This window comes from Nansenia antarctica, assembly GCF_963989245.1.
Source record: "Nansenia antarctica genome assembly, chromosome: 16".
Classification (NCBI taxonomy): Eukaryota; Metazoa; Chordata; class Actinopteri; order Argentiniformes; family Microstomatidae; genus Nansenia; species Nansenia antarctica.
Window position 1 is genome coordinate 4730332 of NC_137686.1, and position 20296 is coordinate 4750627.

A 20296-nucleotide genomic window follows, 5' to 3' on the forward strand; every position below is an offset into this window, starting at 1 on the left:
TCCGGGCCCATCACAGCACAGAAACGTTTTAGAATTAACTTGGACATCAAAAAACTCCCTGTCCTTGACCTTAGTGCAGCTTTGATAGAGTCGACCGCAATATTCTAACTGTGTGTTGGCCTCTCTGGCATTGCACCGAACTGGTTTAAGGGCCAATCCCGATTCCCTTTTCTACCCCTATGGCTCGTTTTCGAGTGTGACTCGATTCGAAGCCAAGGCCTTCGAACAGAGCCGCAAGCCATAGGGGTTGAAATCTACCCCTATGAATTGGGACAGCCCTTCACGGCGGCTACGTCATCAACAGTGGTTTAAATAGACGCGGTACGGGTGACGCGTTATGTTGCCGGCGAATTCTCACATCTCGCAATGCCTTCTTCAGCTGTGTTTATTTCTGTTGCGTGTGCTATAAGCATCTTTTTTTGTTTATTATCAACACACCTGAGAAATCATGGAAGAGGGACAACCCTTCAAGACTGATACGTCATCAGGAATATGGTAGAAAAGCATTGACGTTCGCGACTCATTCACAACTTCACTTTCAGTGTTTCCTCTATATACATTTATTGGTGGCGGGCCGCCACGAATGAATTTCCTCCGCCACTAATTGATTCAGACAGTCCACTTTGATTCAGGCTGCGCAGAAAGGCAGCGAGTTATTATGACCGGAGAACAGAAAAAAAGCATGTGTCCCTGAACGCTCCGCCAATCACTGTGAGTAAACTGACTCTGAGAATGTCGTCACGTCACATTTTACCGTAATACCCTATATGTTGGTTGAAGTGCAACATCTCAGCTTTCAGGGACAGTTGGAATTTTTTCGATAGCACAACTGTTTAGAAATTACGGTAATTACAATGTCGGGTGCGGATTTGTGCCGGCGGCGGTACATTCGGCGCAGAAGTGGTATCTATACCAGATAAATAATAACCATTTGCTTACGTAATTTTTCGTTTGTTTACATAGTCTGAAACTAGAGATGGTAAGCTTTCAAATGATGCGTCATACATTGAAATCGGAAAACAATTCAAGACGACACGAGTATTTGAATGTTTTGCTCAAGAATGGTGACTGCTAAAAACGCTGCTAGCGGCTAACGTTTCGTTCTAAAACGAAAGTATTGTAACGTCCCCACTCCCCACTTGGACAGTGGTTGAAATAATGACAGATAGCTTCTCTCATGTAATCTGTGCGTTTAATTGTAAACTATCTCATACACAACTTTCTTAGTTCACCGGAGCTCTCTCTCCCAACGGACTCAACAACACACACACAGCACCCGCCCCCCCCGTGACCTCCACCAATCACAGGGGTGCATTGGCACACAACACAGTAACAGTGCGAACATGAACATGAACTCAAGCATTAATGAACATTAATGAACAGGGTTGTTCTATCTAATTTATTATGTTTGTGTTATGCTAATAAATGTAGATCCACACAGGTATACAAACTGAGCTCCGTTTACTGGCAAGTGCCATTCATTCTGACAACACACACACACAGTCGTAAAGCTCTAACGGACGTACAGAACGTGACGTCGTAAAGTGCAACAAAGTGCTGCAATGACATATTGTCGTACATAACAATATTGGTATTTGATCACCTTCTATATAAAATCACGGGCTGCGCGCGCGAAAGACGACTACTCCGCCACTAATGTGAAAAATCCTGGAGGAAACACTGACTTTTACGCTATCAATCGATCAAACAAGTCATCAAATAAAAAAGAACAATGCTTCATTGTCAGACCATGACAGAATAACGGCGCTCTAACCTGTATGAAACCTGTGCTCCTACCCTGCCAGTCTGCACTGATTTAGGACAACAGTGCAACAACTTCGCGGCTGAACTTAAGTTAAATTTACGGCGTCATATACCATCAATGGGAAACATGGAAAAATGCATGACTTACATATTTAATTTTATGACGTTCCGAAATCCGAAGTGACAGGAACGCTGGAGAAACAGCCGCTGTCCACTGCATTAATTAACTACATGTCCTAGTTAATTAATGGGGGGGGGGGGGGGATTCGCGCCTATCATGGATAGAAAACTTTAGAGAGATAACTTTACATTAAATATGTCTACCATCATCCGCTGTCAAACACCACAATTTATTTCATGATTGTACATCTCTGAAATGTTAATCGCGTAGGTTGCCGGGGCAGAGGAACACCAGGGTGACTGTCAGCCTGTGACAAACGCGCAGATATGAGTGCTCCGGTGTCTTGCTTTAGTAGTCTAATGGAAGTGATCAGGCATAACAGCGATTTTTTTTTATGCTTGTTATAAAGAAAAGGTCTATAATGCATTGTAATGACATTAAACTAACGTTTGATAGATAACTTTACATATGTGTACCATCATCCGCTGTCAAACGCCACAGGTAATAATTGATTTATGATTGTACATCTCTGAAATGCTCGACTGTCATGCAGCCTGTAACGTTAGACACACAGCACATCGGCAGAATAAAAGAAAGAAAAGGTCTATAATGCTTGTTAAAGAAAAGGTCTATAATGCATTTAAATGAATGATACAACCCATTAATAATATTACATAATAACAACTGCTCAGATGGAAATAGGTAAAAATGCGCATCATGTACAAGTCAGCCGAACATTTGACAGATAACTTTAGATATGTGTACCATCATCCGCTGTCAAACGCCACAGGTAATAATTGATTTATGATTGTACATCTCTGAAATGCTCGACTGTCATGCAGCGTTGCGTTACTGTAACGTTAGACACAGCACCGACATAAAAGCGATAAATAAAAGGTCTATAATGCATTGTAATGACATTAAACTAAGACAATAAGATGGTTATCATAATTTTTCAAATATTTATTAATAAGTAATTACAGAGAAAGTAAAATGACATTTCCGCATTGAATAGAGCGACATAAGATTTCTGTAGATGATTCGCAATGCATCCTGGAATCAAGGGGTAGCGTACCCCTATGGCTTCAAAGCTAGTCTGGTCCTGGAATCGCTCGAAACGAAGTCATAGTTAGCCCTCGAAATTAAGCCATGGCTCGATGAAATATGAATTGGGATAGCCCTCCCCCTAAACGTGAAGGCGCAAATCAAGCCATAGGGGTGAAAACGAAGGGCTAGGGGTGGATTGGGATTGGCCCTTTGTCTTCCTACACAGTGTAAGTCTTACCACAGGTAGAGAACTTCTTGTTGCCCTCGAACACGCTATTGTGTTGTATTTTATTTATTCATTTTCATGTTCTGTCAATGTTGAACCAACAAAAGGCTTAATACAGGGTTCCCACTCCTTATGAAACATCAAATTCAAGCACCTTTCAAGGACTTTCAAGACTCAATTCCCTCAAATTCAAGGACCCAACACAGCATAGTTTAAGACAGATCTAGATCAGAATGTATATAATAGGAACTATCCGCTCACAGACAACAATTAAAAAGAGAGGCTTGAATGTGTGAACACTAGATGGTCTCTTGCCTTCTCTACTACAGCACAGCAAAACAATATATTGTGAAATATGCAATACAGAGAGAAGGAGCTACATAAAACTTTTTTGAATATATATATTCTTTTTTTTAGAGAGAGAGAGAGGGGAATTCAAGCACTTTCAATAACCCATGTCTTTTTTCAAAAACTTTTAACGCCTTGATTTGTTTTTCTGAGATTCAAACTTTCAAGGATTTCAAGGACCCGTGGGAACCCTGTAATAAACTAGCAACGCCAGCCCCATCTCACCTGTCAGTCAGAAAGGCGCAGATGAGGTTCTTGGCGTCCTTGGAGATGTCGCTGTCGTCGGGGAAGGTCAGGGCGTTTTTGTGGTTCATGATCTTGCTGTACGTCCCCACCAACGAGTCGGCGTAGAAAGGCGTGTCACCTGCCGGCAGACAAACCACCACCACAGGATTAGCGCGGGCTCGGCAATAACTCAAAACAATGACTCCAAAAGTACACTTGTAAACACAACACGTTCTGCCAAGTCAAGAGCCATTCCAGAGAACACACCCATGTTCAGGGTTCTGCTGCGCTACCGTGTTGACTTGACTTAGCCACTATGTCAACATGTCAGCGCGTATGAAACTGAGAGGAACTTTATCTTTGATTGCCGATGACGTCGTCGTTAGAAGGGAAAAAAAACGAAAGCGAAAGCATTACTATGTTCCTCTGTTTAATTTAGCGGTTGTCGGTTTTGATAACGCAATCCAGCTCCACCTTGTTCAAAAGTCCTGGGGAGAACTCTGATAGAACAAGACTGTTGGACTCTGAAACATCGATGTGTGCTTTTCTACAAAAACGTGGCCGATGTGAAACACAGGATACTGTAAAACGCTGGAGCAACGAGATACTATTCTCTCTGACTTCATCCTTGTGGTATGTCCAGCCCAGTGGGGGATAACAAAAAAACAGGAGAAATCAAGGGAAGATCTTCCATGCTGTGCTAACATGAGGTCAAATGTGGAAAGGGCATTAAAACACTATGTCATGTACGGTAATACTGTGCTCCAGAACAATCATTTCAAATGGCAGATTATTTCGATTGTTATTGTGAGAAAGGCAGGGGAGCTTTCTCGTTGCATCAGAATTAGAACAACCGACTCTATATGGACCATATATGGTGCAGCAGCTAGAATAAAACCTTGGTATTGGAACTCACCAACCAGCATCTCATATAGGAAGACTCCGACGGACCACCAGTCACACTCTCTGCCGTAGTATCCGTCTCCTCCTTGGGACTTTAGTACCTCGGGCGAAATGTAGTCAGGTGTCCCCACGGCCGTGTCACATCGTACCATACCGTCCTGAGAGAGAGGACGGCAGCATGTCACAACCGCTCTATCTGGACTTGAACAATCCCCAGACACGGGTCAAACACCAAACAGCTTGACAGGTTACAAGGGTACAATGGAATAGTTTGTGTATATCCTCAAATACTTTCAGATACATATCGTTAGCCTCATAGCATAATTGCCTAAGTCGTGCTTCGCTTGTGGTCAGCAGAGCCATCTTTGTATGTAGTGTCAAACACACCTATGTCAAGCAGATGACTTGGGCAGATAGTGATTTTGGAATGTAACACGCATGGCAGGCTGATGGCATATGGGCAATAATGCACAGTGAATCAGCAGTGTTAGGAGAGTAGAGTTAGGCGGATATCTCAATTTGGCCAAAATATGACTTAGGCAATTATGCTATGAGGCTATGTCATGATAGCTATGCTATGATATGTACTTGATCCAGGTCTGACTAATCCCTGTTCTAGAATATTAAAGCAGAGTGATTTTCAATATAACATGCATTAGCACTAATTAATTACCTAATTAACACTAATTCTATTGTTTCATCATTTGTTAGTCCGCCTTTATCAGTCATGGTACGCCATGAGAAACTAGACCCCATACCTTGTTCATTTTCATACAGGTCCCAAAGTCTGCCAACTTCAAGTGGCCTGCTTTGTCTAGCAACATGTTATCAGGCTTCACGTCCCTGAAAAACATACACAATAAAACACACACAGTTAAATAACAAAAGGACCTCTCAAACCCAAAACATGACACAACCAAAACATTAAAAAAATAAAATAAAATGTAACTGAAGCAAAACTCTTCCAACGACAAGTCTGGAGAACGAACACCACTACCGGAGCCCAGACCTTGAGGTAAACCACGGTTGTCAAGGTTACGAATACCGAAAGAATTTGCATCCTGCAAGGTTTATCAGTTGACTGGTGTTACTACTCAATGTAGTGCTACTACGAGCATCGTCTGGGTTCCACAAGCCAAGAAGACCACTGCCAACTCATTATCATTATCACTCATTCTTTTATTACTTTGTAAACTACTTTCACTCGTTATGATCTGTTAACTGCCAACCACAACGCAAGCAATATCCCAAGTCATCTGCACCACTCCACTCATTGCACCAAGTGTTCGAGGTGGCCCGCGAAAAAAGTATATGCGGTTTGTCTGGGAGTGTGTGTGTGTGTGTGTGCGTGTGTGTGGGGGGGGGGGGGTTAGAATAAACCATTACTGTAAATACAGTGGTTGGCAAGAGGGGGTATTCTATATGTAAGGGAGAGGGCAGCAAAAAATGTAGCTGTTCAATGTGCAGTGAAAAAGAGAAATTCTCGTTTGGCATGAAAGCTGTGAACGTAAAATAACAAATGTTTCCTTATTCACTGGGCTGACAGCACCTCTATATGAAGAGGAGAGGAGAGGGGAGAGAAGAAGAGAGAGAGAGGAGGAGAGAGGAGGAGAAGAGGAGAGGAGAGGAGAGGAGAGGAGAGGAGAGGAGAGGAGAGGAGGAGAGAGGAGAGGAGAGAGGAGAGGAGAGAGGAGAGGAGAGGAGACTGAAGCGTCCACAGTACCGGTGGATGAAGCCCATGGCGTGGATCCCGTCCAGCGCCAGCACCACCTCGGCCGTGTAGAAGCGGGCCCACTTCTCTGGGACGTCGTAGTTGCTCATCAAGTTGACCAGGTCCCCGCCGGGCATGTACTCCATCACCATGTAGAGGTAGCGGTCGTCCTGGAAGGCGTAGAAGAGCTGGACGCAACACACACAATAAAGCAAACACACACATTAAACACACGCATTAAAGCAAACGCACACATTAAAGCAACACACACATTAAAGCAACACACACATTAAAGCAAAAACAGACATTAAAGCAAAAACAGACACAGGGTTCTAGGGCTGCAACAACGAATCGATTAAATCGATAATAATCGATAACGAAATTCGTTGGCGACGAATGCCATTATCGATTCGTCGTCGTCGTTTTTTTTTTTTTTTTTTTACTTTATTATTTTTTTTCTTCGGGTTTTGTTTCCATAACAAACCTACTTCCTGTTGACGCACGCCACGCTGTCTTGCGGCCGGTGTAGGCATCGCGAATCATAGCGAATCATAGCGCTACCTATGGCCGGAAAGGGCAGAACCTATGACCGGAACCGGAAAAGTGGGAAAATCCGGTACCTACACCGGCGCGGCGGCTACATTTAAATCATGCTACTCAAAAGCCTTGAGAGTGAAGCTGTCTGCTGTCTGCTGTCAGGACATGCTAGTGAGTTAGCTAGCAGGGTGTTATGATGTGTTATCAAGTGTGCATAGATAAATTGTAGACATTAAGCATGAACTCACTAGTCAGCTATATGTTGTGAAACTGCCAGCTAGGCTGTCCCATATCTGGGTCAGGAGAACTGTTGCTCAGTGAGGAAAGTGGGTCAAGTAGCCAGCGAGGAGAGAGGGTCAAGAGGTCAATATATTTAGGGAAAGGCAGGAATCATATGACTGAGGTTGCCAGGGAGAACAGCCCGTTAAGGGGTAAAGAAGGAGAAAAGGGGATCTCATGTTAGTGAGTTGACAGCAGAATCATGATTGACACTAAACAGCTGATGGCTAACTCAGCAGTAATTTGGGCCATAAGACTGTGCGCAAGGGAGAGAAGGCTCATTCACATTGTGGTGCATGGACGATGTGGATCTCTGATCAGATGAATAAATATCTTCAAACTGTCCAACCTGAGCTGACCTTGGTGATTTCGATTGATTCATTCATTGGGGACAAACCATCATCATATCACAGGGTTAGCTCGCTGCTGCCGCTAGCTGACTGTCACTACGCTGCTCGTCCAGCTGTAGTCTGCGTAGCTGTGCTGAGAACCAGAGCACTAACTATGTTTCTATAGAGGAGGGTTACACTAACTATGTTTCTATAGAGGAGGGTTACACTAACTATGTTTCTATAGAGGAGGGTTACACTAACTATGTTTCTATAGAGGAGGGTTACAGCTAACTATGTTTCTATAGAGGAGGGTTACACTAACTATGTTTCTATAGAGGAGGGTTACACTAACTATGTTTCTATAGAGGAGGGTTACAGCTAACTTCCTATTGTTTTATTATATAAGTCCTGCTGGGCTCAGCCCTTCCATGGTCTCCTGCTCTCCATGCAAATGCGTTAGTGTGAGTTCTGGCGAAGCGTCAGCTAAATGACTGTAATGTAATGCGATAGCCAGTGAGTGTTTGCTCGCATTCATGAATTCAATATTGCATGACAAGTGTATTTAGCTAGCTGGCTAACGTCAGTGGTAGAGCAGAGGTGATAAGCTAAAGGCTAGCTAGTGGTAGCCTACCAAGCTACCCGTGAGTTAGAGTGAGGCACTGACTGTAGCCTAGCCTATTGTATGGAGTGAGAGGACACATTGCATTGTTTTGGAGCATATCTGTTATATAAAAACATTAGTGTCTTGTCTGTAGCCTATATTGCACTTTGGGTTACTGACCTTTACATTAAGCAAAGTTATTACCTAAAACAATGCATGTATTGAGCTAGAGTTCAACTACTTTATTGAAACAATCTACCGCCATAGTCCATGGCCTGTTGTTAAACCTATTTGATGTAGCAAAGCCTTTTTTATTTATATTATTTTTTATTTTTTATTAATACTTATTCATTTTGCTCATGTATAGGCCTGGCTGATTTAGAAACCATAAAATAAAATGTGCAAAATAAATCCAAAAAAAAAAAAAACACTTTTTGCAAATCTTTCCCCCCCGCTTTTTTGTATCCGATTAATCGATTAATCGAAACAATAATCGATGGATTAATCGATTATCAAAATAATCGTTAGTTGCAGCCCTACAGGGTTCCCCACACCTTCTGAAACATCAAATTCAAGCACTTAAAGCCCAATGCACACAGCCCCGATTTTGTCGCACCACCGAATTCGATTCCATTGTTTTGAATGAGACAATGCACACGGCGTGCGATGCGATTTTATCGCACGACAACATTCGATTCTCCATTCACACCAATTGAAATAATTCAAAGAATTGAGAATGGAATGTTGTCGTGCGACAAAATCGCACGCCGTGTGCATTGGCCTTAACACTAGATGGTCTCTTGCCTTCTCTACCACAGCAGTGTTTCCCCTAGGTTTGCTGCCTTGGGGGGGTGGCATGGACCGTGGCATGGACCCCCCCCCCTCCAGGGGGTAAGACCCTGCCTCATACCAGCGTCATGTCCAGGGGTGTACTTGTACATTAAGCCGCCTCACGCTACGGAAACAGGAGATAGGCTCCTGCCCTATGGGCCATTAGGCTCCAGAACCATCGGTTCTCAAGGCTACTTACTTATGTGGTCTTGACTACCTGTCCACTTTCTCACCTGGTTCTTGCTGTCTCTCTCTCTGGTGTGCTGACACCATCCTGCTCTCTCTCCTTCTCTCCCTCTCTATCCTCCTCTCTCCCTTTTGCTGTCAACCAAAAGGTAAACAAAACAGCCAGAGTATTTATAATCTAATAAGAGGCATAAATTGATCCATATCAATTTATAACATAATTATAATTGAATATTGGATTGCTGTGGGCAATCCAGTCAGATAATCATGTCATTTTGACTTTACTCTCTCACCTGAATTTTTTTTTTATGTCCAACTATAAAAAACAGACATTTCCAATGCTTCAATCAACTGTCCATGTACTGTAAATATGCCATTATGGTATTACCATGAAGCCCAACTCTAGCAGAATAAGAAAGATAGTATATCTACTTTAAGTAAAATAATAAAGTGCCTCCAGTTAGCTCTTTAGCTGGCAAGTGTGCAGCAGACTAGCTCATCTCATCACCTCTGAGCTAGCTAGCTAGCTAGTTCTTTGACACTATTTACACTATGGAACTATAGTCAGACACTTTCTAGTCACGATAATAACGACCAATTTTAACCAACTTTCTCTGTCAGAACACTCAGCAATTATATTTGCTAACGTTTGAACTTGCTTACTTTCAATCTGCAGACATCACAGCCGGCAAAAACTCTCGCGTCTCGCGCGCACACACAAAATATTGTATTATTCTCCAGCGCTGGCACAGCGCGAAGTGTGGAGATAGGTCTGGCTACGCGAGACTACGGCGGACTAACGTTACCAACGAGCCTATGGGCTTGCCACTCGCCAGATTTGGGTTGGGTGCATTTAAAAAACGCGGATATTTTAGCCTGCTTGTCAGATGTTTGGTGTCTACGTCCGTAATAATTCCTCTTTCTTGGGGGGGCGGGGGGTTCCGTTGGGAGGGCGGCCCGCCCCCCCAAGGCAATGGTACCGGAAACACTGCACAGCAAAACAATATTGTGAAATATGTGTAAAGTTACTGTGTTAAGTTAAGCAATGTGACTCATGTACTAGAATTACGTAAAAAATTAATTTAAAAAAAACTTTATTTTTATTATTTTTTGAGAGAGAGAGGGGGGGGGGGAATTCAAGCACTTTCAATGACCCATGTATATTTTCAAAAACTTTTAAGGCCTTGATTTTCTTTTCTCAAATTCACAAACTTTCAAGGATTTCAAGGACCCGTGGCATTAGAGGAAAAGCGTCTATGTATGAATGTTCTGGAACAGAGAAGCTTTGTCATTGTTTCAGGGGTGGAAGGTTTAGATGAGGTGTCTGAATGCACACCAAACGGACTGATGCTGTCAGGGAGTTAAGGGTTCCAGGTCTAACATGTGACACGGTCTGTCAGGGAGTTAAGGGTTCCAGGTCTAACATGTGACACGGTCTGATCATCTGGTCCGCATGTCGGCAACCAACCAAAATGATCAGACTTTTCTTTTGAAACACGGAACTACGTTTCAACGTTGTTGAGAATCACGACACAACCTCGCTAGTCTAGCCGAAATACTGCAACAACGCAATGGATTGGGTGAGTAATCCCCACTGCTGCCTAGTTAACTAGAACGCTACTTTACATTGTTGGCAGGCTCACAAGACAAGCTGTGTTAGTTGACTAGCGTTGTGTCGTTCTTCTTCTTCGGCGTATGGGTAGTTGTTTTTCCTCTCCACTCCACCAGGCTCGGGGTCGAGGGGCTACCCTTTTACCACCCCGAGACCTGGTTGAGGGGCTCACCCGGGCTATATTTCTGGACACCCCTCCAGAAGCCACGTCATCGTCTCGTCATCTAATACCGACAGACCATGCATCCCGTTGGGTGGGTGGTACACCGGGCAATCCAGGATAACATGGTCTGCGGTTTGGTCCTCTGCGCCACACTCGCACGACGCATTGTGGCGCCACGCATTGTGGCGATTTTCAACGACGCGGAAATGTATTCACATTTTTCTAAAGAAAAGTCTGATGGTTACATCAGATCCCGACATGAGGACCTAAGCATTAGAAGGTGTTACATATGTGGTGAAACAGACCTAAGCATTAGAAGGTGTTACATATGTGGTGAAACAGACCTAAGCATTAGAATGTGTTACATATGTGGTGAAACAGACCTAAGCATTAGAATGTGTTATATGTGGTGAAACAGACCTAAGCATTAGAATGTGTTACATACAGTATGTGGTGAAACAGACCTAAGCATTAGAATGTGTTATATATGTGCATATGTGGTGAAGCAGCGGTCTGGAAACAGCAGCTGAGCTAAGGGAGGAATAAGTGAGTACAACTAGGTCATACCTGCACCACCCAGGCGCTGTTGGCAAAGGCCATGATGTCCCTCTCCTCCCAGAAGAAAGCAGAGTCCGACCTCTTGATCATCTCAAACTTGCTTAGCAGCTTCATGGCGTATACTTTCCTGGTGGCTTTGTGCCTTACCTGAGGGACAGAATCATGTCGCTTGTTGTATATTTGTGGAAAAAAAGGACCAGCACCCACACACCGATGCGACAGCAAGTTCCTTCAGTGTTTCGACATAATTGGCAACAAATGTTATCTGAATCTGAATCATGAAGACAGATGATGGACTTCATCGCATTACTTCTGGTACGATTAAGCAGGGGGGAAAAAAGAAGAAGAAGAAGAAAAAGAAACTCACCAACTGAACTTCACCGAATGCCCCCCTCCCGATGACCTTGACCACCTCATAGTCCTCTGCCTTCATGCGCAGGTCCCGGATTTTACTGATGGTGTCCTTATCTGGTGGGGGGAGGAATGACGTTAAGAGGAAGGCCTGTCATTAAAGAAGCGCGAGCTTTCAACGTGAGGCTAATAGCGCTGGGTGACGACACCGATTCACACAGAAGGAGCATTATCCACCAGCTCAGGGCTGATGTTCTGATTATGCAGAGTTATGAACATGCTTATTCTGCAGGGTGTCTCAGCAGGAGGACCAGTGTAGAACTGTCGTATGCCAGATTCCTGGACATCAGTTGTCAACCCTTTTGGTTAAGTGCGCCGGACGCAAATAACATTGTTATTGTTATTTATCTATTATCACTATTCACCAACAATGTCTTTAAAAAAGGAACATATAGGCTATATTTTGTGTTTTTATTTTCAAGTTTCTTACTATTTATTGTTGTTGTTGTATAATTATTAAATACTTCTCCACCACATGTGCCACACCCACCAAAGATCCCCGCTCTGACTTTTATATCAACACACATATCACCGTAACTTCTTTTTTATTGTCTGTATCTGTTCGTTATGTCAGTCTTGTTTGTCTTCTAGGTCACTATTTGTCTTTGTAAAGCATTTTCACTAAGAAAGACAAAAGAAAAGGAAAGGAAAACAGAGCAGTGAAGGAACGCTCCCTCAGTGGAGACGGCTTCTCTCCCGCTGAGAACTGCTGCTTCAACCAGAGCATGTTCCTTACTGAGAACTGCTGCTTCAACCAGAGCATGTTCCTTACTGAGAACTGCTTTCTCTCTGATACAACAACTCTGGCTCCCCTAGGGAAAATTGGATTCAGCCAAATTTGGTCATAGCTGAACAGGAGGGATAATTTTCTATTCGCATGGGTCACAACTGGCACAAGAATGCATGGAAAAAGGGGGGCCGGGGAGGGGGGCATCCAAGTTCAATTGATCTAAAAATACAAGCCAAGGGTCTAGTAGAATAAGAACATTTGTAGTGTGAGTCACTTCCAGCTACAGGGGTTGCAGGGTTTCAGAGAACATGATCCTGACTTGAAAAATCGGAATAAATCTATCCGGCTTAGATATAGGCCTATTGTTAGAAGCGTTTAAACGTGATTCATTCATTTTTGTATCCAGAATGGAAACAATGTTGCATATTGTATGTTTTCATACTGTATGTGGTGTCTTTTTTTAACTAGGCTAAGTGCTGCTTTTCTTGGCCAGGGCTCATTTGAAAAAGAGGCTACTGTCTCAATGACTACCCTGGTTAAATAAAGGATTAATAAAAAATAAATAATAATAATAATAAATAGAAGGGGCTCCAGATAATGTTTCAGGGGTCACGTGTGTGAAGAGCAGAGAGCTGGAGCAAACTGGTGAGACGCAACATGATTAGACTGCATGAGTTAGCTTGGAAGAAGGAAAAGCACTAGGAACAGTGTTGCCAGATGGGATTGTTTTCCAGCTTAATCACAGTCTAAAAACCTTCCAGTGTGATCATAAGTAGCCCAATCGGGCTGGAATAGTAGCCCAATCTGGCAACACTAACTAGGAACACACAAGCAATGTGCAAAACCCCTCAGGCGACGCATACCACTGGCAACCAGTTCTCCTCACAAGACAAGCTAGTCCATTAAAGTGTCCATCAATGCACTTCCAACACTTGACTGGTGAACACATAAAACAAATGCACCAACGAGACTAATTGAACAAATAGCCCATGGCGGTTTTGCACTGAAGCCTTACACTAGTTTGTCTTGACAGATTCTAAAATGATCTTTGCAGTTTTCACCATCTCTAAGAATGGTCATCACGATGTACGAAGGACAGAAATGCAAAGAGAACCGCCGACATGGAACACCAGTCTGTGGATGTATGACCGTCGTTACTTTGCCCTACTGACACAGCGGACGCATTCAAAACAGCCGACTAGCATGTTCATAAATGAGTAACCTAGGCTCAGTGACCCAGTCTTTCTTCGCACCTTGGTCACAAAGCCTGTTTAGCACACTTTATGGCAGAAGTGCATTAAAGACAGCTTTAACGTGCTTACCACACTGCCTGTCAGTCAATAGGCAGCTCAAAACGGAACAGAGCCAATAATTTTCACTGTTACAATTCTAGGAAAAACTTGACAATTCAGCAATGTCCAGTAAAAAAAATGTGAGCTTTTGAGCAACATTAGCTCAGTTCATTGGCTTTAACACTGACTAATTAGCTGTTTTTTAGTAGTCTCGAGCCATCAGTACGTCTGGAAATAAAGGATTACATTTTTGGAGGGAACTTTGTGAAGGGAGAAAAATCTCTTGTGGGGGAGGGTCTTCTACAGACAGACTCCTCTACCAACCAATCACGAGTTGGAGGATCAGGTGGGGCTCTGGAAGGTGGAAGGTGGAAATGGACCTATCGCTAAGCCACGCCCCAATATAGAAATTGTCCAATCATATCACAGCAAGTCACTACAGGCAGAAAACTCGTACAAACAACTCGCTAATATCTGGTGAAGAGCTTCAAGACGAAATATTGATCTTTAAAAAACATGTCTATTACTTGCGATTTGGTAAATCGGAAATCTGCCAACTCCCGCCATTGTAAGTCAATGACTGTCATTCAGTCACGGTCGGTCAGTCAGTCACTGTCGGTGAAGCGTTGTTTGTTTGTCCGAGTTTTCAAAGGGGGCATGGCTTAGCGATAGGTCCATTGCATTCATTTGAAGGGATGATGAGGATAGATAGGGACTGATTGAGACTAATAAGGACAGGTGGACATCCTGTGGACTTCCTGTATGTGCAGGTCCCTCCCCATCAGTCTGAAGGCAGTAAGCCTCCAGACGTCACCACAGAAGTGTTGGGATGCATGTCTGAGTAGAACATCTTTCATTGCAAAACAGCTTTCATTGAATTTTAGGATACTGGTAACTGACCAACAGATTCTGTGCCATAGAGTAATTTTGAGGGTGTCTCTCCCTTGCAAACCTGCAACCTGAGCTGGGATGCAGCCAACTATTTAGAGGTGAGGTTCGATGTCCAGCGAACCGATTGACCGGCCAAACTTAGCCTCAGGGGCAGGTCAGGTAACTGGTTGCTATAGCAACTAGCCTCTTATAGGATAGGGGTAACATAGCCGTGTCAATGTTGTTATGATTTGGGATAGACAGGTGCCAGCATGGTCATCAATATCCTGTCTGGAAGAGAGAAGAGTTCAGAGAGCAGAGTCGTGAGAGACTCACCCTTCTGAGATACGCACCCAGCGCTGTATGGAATACATCTCTCTTGTCCATAAATTGTCCACTGTGTTGATTGAGTACCTACCTCGGCCACATCACCACATCATCACAGGGAGCATACAGAAAAATGGAAGCTAACCCATCAGGCCACGGCAACACTCCTTTTCAAGAGTAACAAAAAAAAAGGGGACAGGGTTGTTGTTGGAAAACATCACTTCTGCCAATCAGAATGTGACCTCTCGTTGCCACAGGTCCAATCCAACGTGAGAACAACAGGATTTGGAGGCGTGGCTAATATCAGACCAATAAACCAGGGACCCAGCCAAAGTTGCAGTTTGTTGTTGTTATTGCAAGGTCCAAAACCTTAAATTAAACTTCCATTGTCCCCTCCATCCCAGCCAGAGTTATGGTGTCCCCTGCTCTAGGCGGAGGGTGACAGACACCATGTGGGTCACCAACTATTCATGAAAGAGCCTTTGTTGGAGACACTGGGGCTGCAGACACAATTGTGCCCGGGGTTTGGATAGAGGCAGTGACCTGAAAACAGCTCTCCTCTCCTGAGCCTTAACATACGGATGTGTGGTGGCCTGCCAGTACGATGGAAGTGGCACACAGGAGAAAGGTTCTGAGTAAAGGAGGACAGAAGGAGAGGGGCTACTTACATCTATTCAAAAAGTTGTCGATGCTTTTGTTTTTCCTCAAGGCTGGGAAGTCAAGGTCGTACACCAACGCATCCAAGCCATCCTGGGGGGGGAAGAGAAACAGGGTTAAATACAAGACATGAGGCCAGCACTGGGGAGGGTGCTCTCTGGTACTATCCACCGCTCTATCAGTATTTGGGATGGATCAAATACGTCTTTCAGGCTGTTTCTACCCAGCTATACAGTGCCAAGAAAAAGTATGCAAACCCCTATACAGTTTTCACATTGTGTTGGGTTGGAGCCTGAATTTAAATGCATTTAATTATGCAAATGTATACATAATTAATTTTAACTATTTTTATAATAATAGTTATTTTAAATAACTTTGTGAACCCACGGCAATGGGGAACCAAAATGAGTGCAAAGCACTCAAGTAACTCTCACTCAAGTTAGATAACAGTTGGATGGAGTATTCCAGAAGGCCCTTCCTCCAGAGTGAAGTGCACCGTCACTCAAGACTGGGCTGGATGAAAGACGCCACATTCAAATATTCCCTGGAAAATAAATACTTTTTCCCCCATTCCTGCATTTTTGCCCACTGACTGACTCATGGTTTCACATACTTCAAGTATAAAACACTTTCACTTGGAAAGGGTGGACAATGTTGTCTGAAGAGGGAATTGGGGTAAAACATATCCTAAAGCTATTCAATTTCAGGCTCCAATGTAGAATTAATTAGAAAACTGTACAGGAATTGTTTCTCATGTTTTGTGCCCCCAACCTTCACACCAAAAGCTGCAAGGATGTTCAGTTAGGCCTGGTCACAAATCAAAGATCCCATTTCAGTGCCACTATAAAAATATATCTTTTTTTTTTACAATTCCCTAAAGTGATTAATACCCGACCCTAATGAAGGATTTCAAAGGGGTTAGTCCAGGGTTGGGCCGGTATAATTCCAACCACACCGTTATGTTGCTATTACACCCGCCAAGCGCAGGTGCAGATGTTTATTAAATGAATAAAAGAGCATACGCAACACGCATATGTGTCACTGGTATGATCAGTGACACTGGAAGAGTTTCAGCCTGCTACGGTAGCCAGGGAGAGAGAGGGAAGAAAATAGGTTCTGAAGCTAAATAAACTAATTCAGTCCTGATATGCACTGACTGTGCTTCTCGAGCTGGCATGGTAGGATCAAATTAAGCTACACTGATTCACATGGGGGAAGGATTTTTTTTTTTATATGTAAAAAACTAAACAAAAGCAAAAAAAAACTTCAAATGAGACAACAAAAATAGGGACCTATAATTTCCGGATGGAATCACAGAATTCAGACTGCAGCTGGCTTTAAGTGTGTCACCAGTTAGCAATGCAGAGGCTAGTCCTGAGTAGGTCAAAACAAAAGCTGTAAAAAAATAATAATAATAATTCAACGTTAACTTCAAAGCACACACGAGCATCACAGCCATATGTGCTTGTTGAACTTCTCATTCCAAAACCATGGGCATTAACATGGAGTTGGTCCAACCTTTGCTTCTATACCATGTCATTATGGACCTCACTTTGTGTATGGGGGCATTGTCATGCTGAAACTGAAAAGGGCCTTCCCCAAACTGTTGCCACAAAGTTGGAAGCGTACAATTCTCTAGAATGGCATTGTATGCTATAGCATTAAGATTTCCCTTCACTGGAACTGAGGGGCCTAGCCCAAACCATGAAAACAGCCCCAGACCAGAATTGTGTCCACATACTTTTGTCCATAGTGAATCATACTGCACGAGTAGAAAGGAGCCACAACCCAAAAGGCGTGACAGACCTAATCGTGTCTTCTCTTCATGGGTGGTTGACTAACTCTCACTGTGGGAGTCAAGGTGTCAACTTCACCCCAGATGGCCCACCTTTACAGCTGATATGGAAATGTCTTCCCGCTTTAAAAACAATAAATTCAAAAAGAACATAACTACATAAAAACAAGTTTTAAAACTGCCTTGACTGCAAGCCTACAAATGCAGCAGTCAATTACCTGCCTCAAATCAAAGAAAGGATCATCTAAACATGAATCAGTTCTTCTCATTAGTATCAAAGAGATGCACAACTATTGTGCAGGGTAATTGCGTGCTGCAACGCTTCATCAGAAATTAAAACGCTGTCTCATCAAACTGCAGATGGTAGATCCATTCCGGGATGGGTTCCTTCACTCTGCCTGGGACTGCAACGCAAACCGTCTGTCTTACTGTTTCAAACATGCTTCAAACCAGCAGTAACGGCAACTAGCATCCCATCCCCCCACCGTAGTTTCTTACAGCAAAGGCCTCTAAAAATCCTTTTCCCTCAAACCTCTTGACCTATGATACAATGTTTGGGGCGAACTCATTGAACACTTCTCCACAGAGAATGAGGGCTCCCCTGTTGTCACTCAGTCTACACTGGATAGATCTTAAGAAAAGGTTTGGTACAGGGTTTTATATAACAACATTTCCAAAAGGCTGCTAGTCATCACAAGCTCTTCCTTGGACTCAAGGAAAACACTGAAATCTCAATGACATAATACAGGGAAGACCCCGGTCGGTTTTGCAAAGGATGGGCATGGCTAAGGAACCAAGGCTTCAAAAGGTGACACAATTGGGGGGGGATGTGAACCTGGGGTCCCTTAAATGTGTGGTGAGGTCATACATATTCCAACACAAACACATTAATCCCCATTCGTCAACCAGCTGTGAACATAAGGGCCAGAGTGTCTCGTGCGGTGGGATTTAACCTAATCGTCCTTAATCCGGGAAAGCTCACACAAAGAGGGTACCATCATCACAAAGAGGGTACCATCATCACAAAGAGTAGTTGTACTACAGAACGTGGTTCCTTCCTCGGTGGTGTGAACGGAGCTTCTGAGGCCAACATGGTGCTGGAAGATCCATGTCGGTCACATTTTAGCGGTGACCTTTCTGTTCCAAGTTCAAGTTGATTGGACACTCACTACGAGGCCAGGCTTGTGGGGTTGACACAACACAGAATGTGGTCAACAATAATTAGCCGATACATATTAGGCCTATACTCAATACAATCTTTTGACCTTGTTGTTTGAAGAAACCAGGACTTCAGCATAAAAAAACTAATTGGGATAGCCTAGGATAAATCTGACGATAATCTCAAATTAGCATCCAAAAGCAGTGTGAGAGGCGGCCTCCAGAGACAGAAAGGTGGTGGGTCCGCTACCCCAGAACTAGTGTTGTTCCGATACCATTTTTTGATCCCGATACCGATCCCGATACCTGACCGTGCAGTACTTGCCGATACCGAGTACCGATCCGATACCACGGCGTTTGAAAAAACAAAACAAAAAAACATGTTTTTTGAGCCGCATACTCACCTCGATGTAAAATTATTGCTAACACTTAGTCTGGCATCGGGTGTTTGGTATCGTGAAAAGTATCAACAAAAATCAATTAACCAACTCAATCAAGGTACCATTTGGTTCTGTAACTAATCATAACAGCAGGGCCGGCCTGTGGGACTGGGGAGTGAAGGCGGTGTCTCCCATCAAAAGAAGAATGTGGCCAGGTACTAATATATGTGAAGGCACACGATTTGTCAAAGTGCAGTTCAATGAATTTGTGAAATCACTTCCATATTCGACTAGGTTTGACACGGAGACTGGCCCGGACTTCTTCCGAGTTATTCCATCCGGGTAGTTTTGAAGCCTGACAAGCAAAGAATGCTGCTAGGGTTTAAACCTTCTAGTCAGAGACTCCTAGCAAAGTTTCTAGCTAAACGCAAGTAGACTTAAAAGTTCTAGACACTGGTTTTTATAACTTTGACAGTCCGGTGTGTGCTTCATGAAACGGGGTTGGTTTTTTAGCTACCATGCATTGGCCAACAGAATTAGTTACCCTGGTGAAAAGTGGGCAAACGTGGCACCATTGTTGAAATCAAAAGTCAAGAACGATAGCTAGTTATTAGTTACGCGTATAACATTACATAGCTCTTCATCCCCAGCAGTGCCTGTCGCTTTGCATGTTCTGTTCATTGAACAGTAGCAGCAACTCAACCACACACTGTCTGTATGAGTAACGCCGGTAAAACAAAACGTACCTTTCTCTGCCACATAATCCTTAGGGGCCATGCTTGCCGATCACAGGTGATGATATACTTGTTAACGGGACTTGTAAAATCCTATTTACTTTGCTCAACTTTAAAAATGGAATGTTTCTCGTGTCTTCACACCGTCACCGGAGACAATTCATTCACCGAGTTGCGGGACGCTGTGGGTGCGTTCGTAAATTCGCTCTGGAAATCTGATCACCACTCAAGGAATGCCTCTTGTCCAATCAAATTGCTTGGTCCCTTTATGACGTTGATACCACTGTGCGCTCCAGCGTTCTAAGAGCGAATTACGAATGCAGCCTGTGCAAAACGCGCATCACAAGTTTGGTATCGAGTGTTATTATTTGTTAGTACTCGCCGATACCGATACCAGCATTTTTGTGCGTATCGGTGGCCATGCCGATACTAGTATCGGTATCGAAACAACACTACCCAGAACACCCCTGGTTGCTCTATCTATCTATATGTTCTGTA

At 43.5% G+C, this 20296-nt stretch overlaps 1 protein-coding gene across 1 annotated transcript in view; it reads right to left on the bottom strand.

Moving 5' to 3' along the window:
- Positions 1–20296, bottom strand: part of rock1 (Rho-associated, coiled-coil containing protein kinase 1) — a 60567-nt gene that overhangs the window by 28257 nt on the left and 12014 nt on the right. The window contains exons 2-8 of the mRNA XM_080546744.1: positions 15743–15824; positions 11812–11912; positions 11454–11591; positions 6358–6533; positions 5393–5477; positions 4648–4792; positions 3732–3870 (exon numbers count right to left, since the gene is read on the bottom strand). Coding sequence (XP_080402870.1) covers positions 3732–3870; positions 4648–4792; positions 5393–5477; positions 6358–6533; positions 11454–11591; positions 11812–11912; positions 15743–15824 — 866 coding nt within the window. The remainder of the gene's footprint in view (positions 1–3731; positions 3871–4647; positions 4793–5392; positions 5478–6357; positions 6534–11453; positions 11592–11811; positions 11913–15742; positions 15825–20296) is intronic.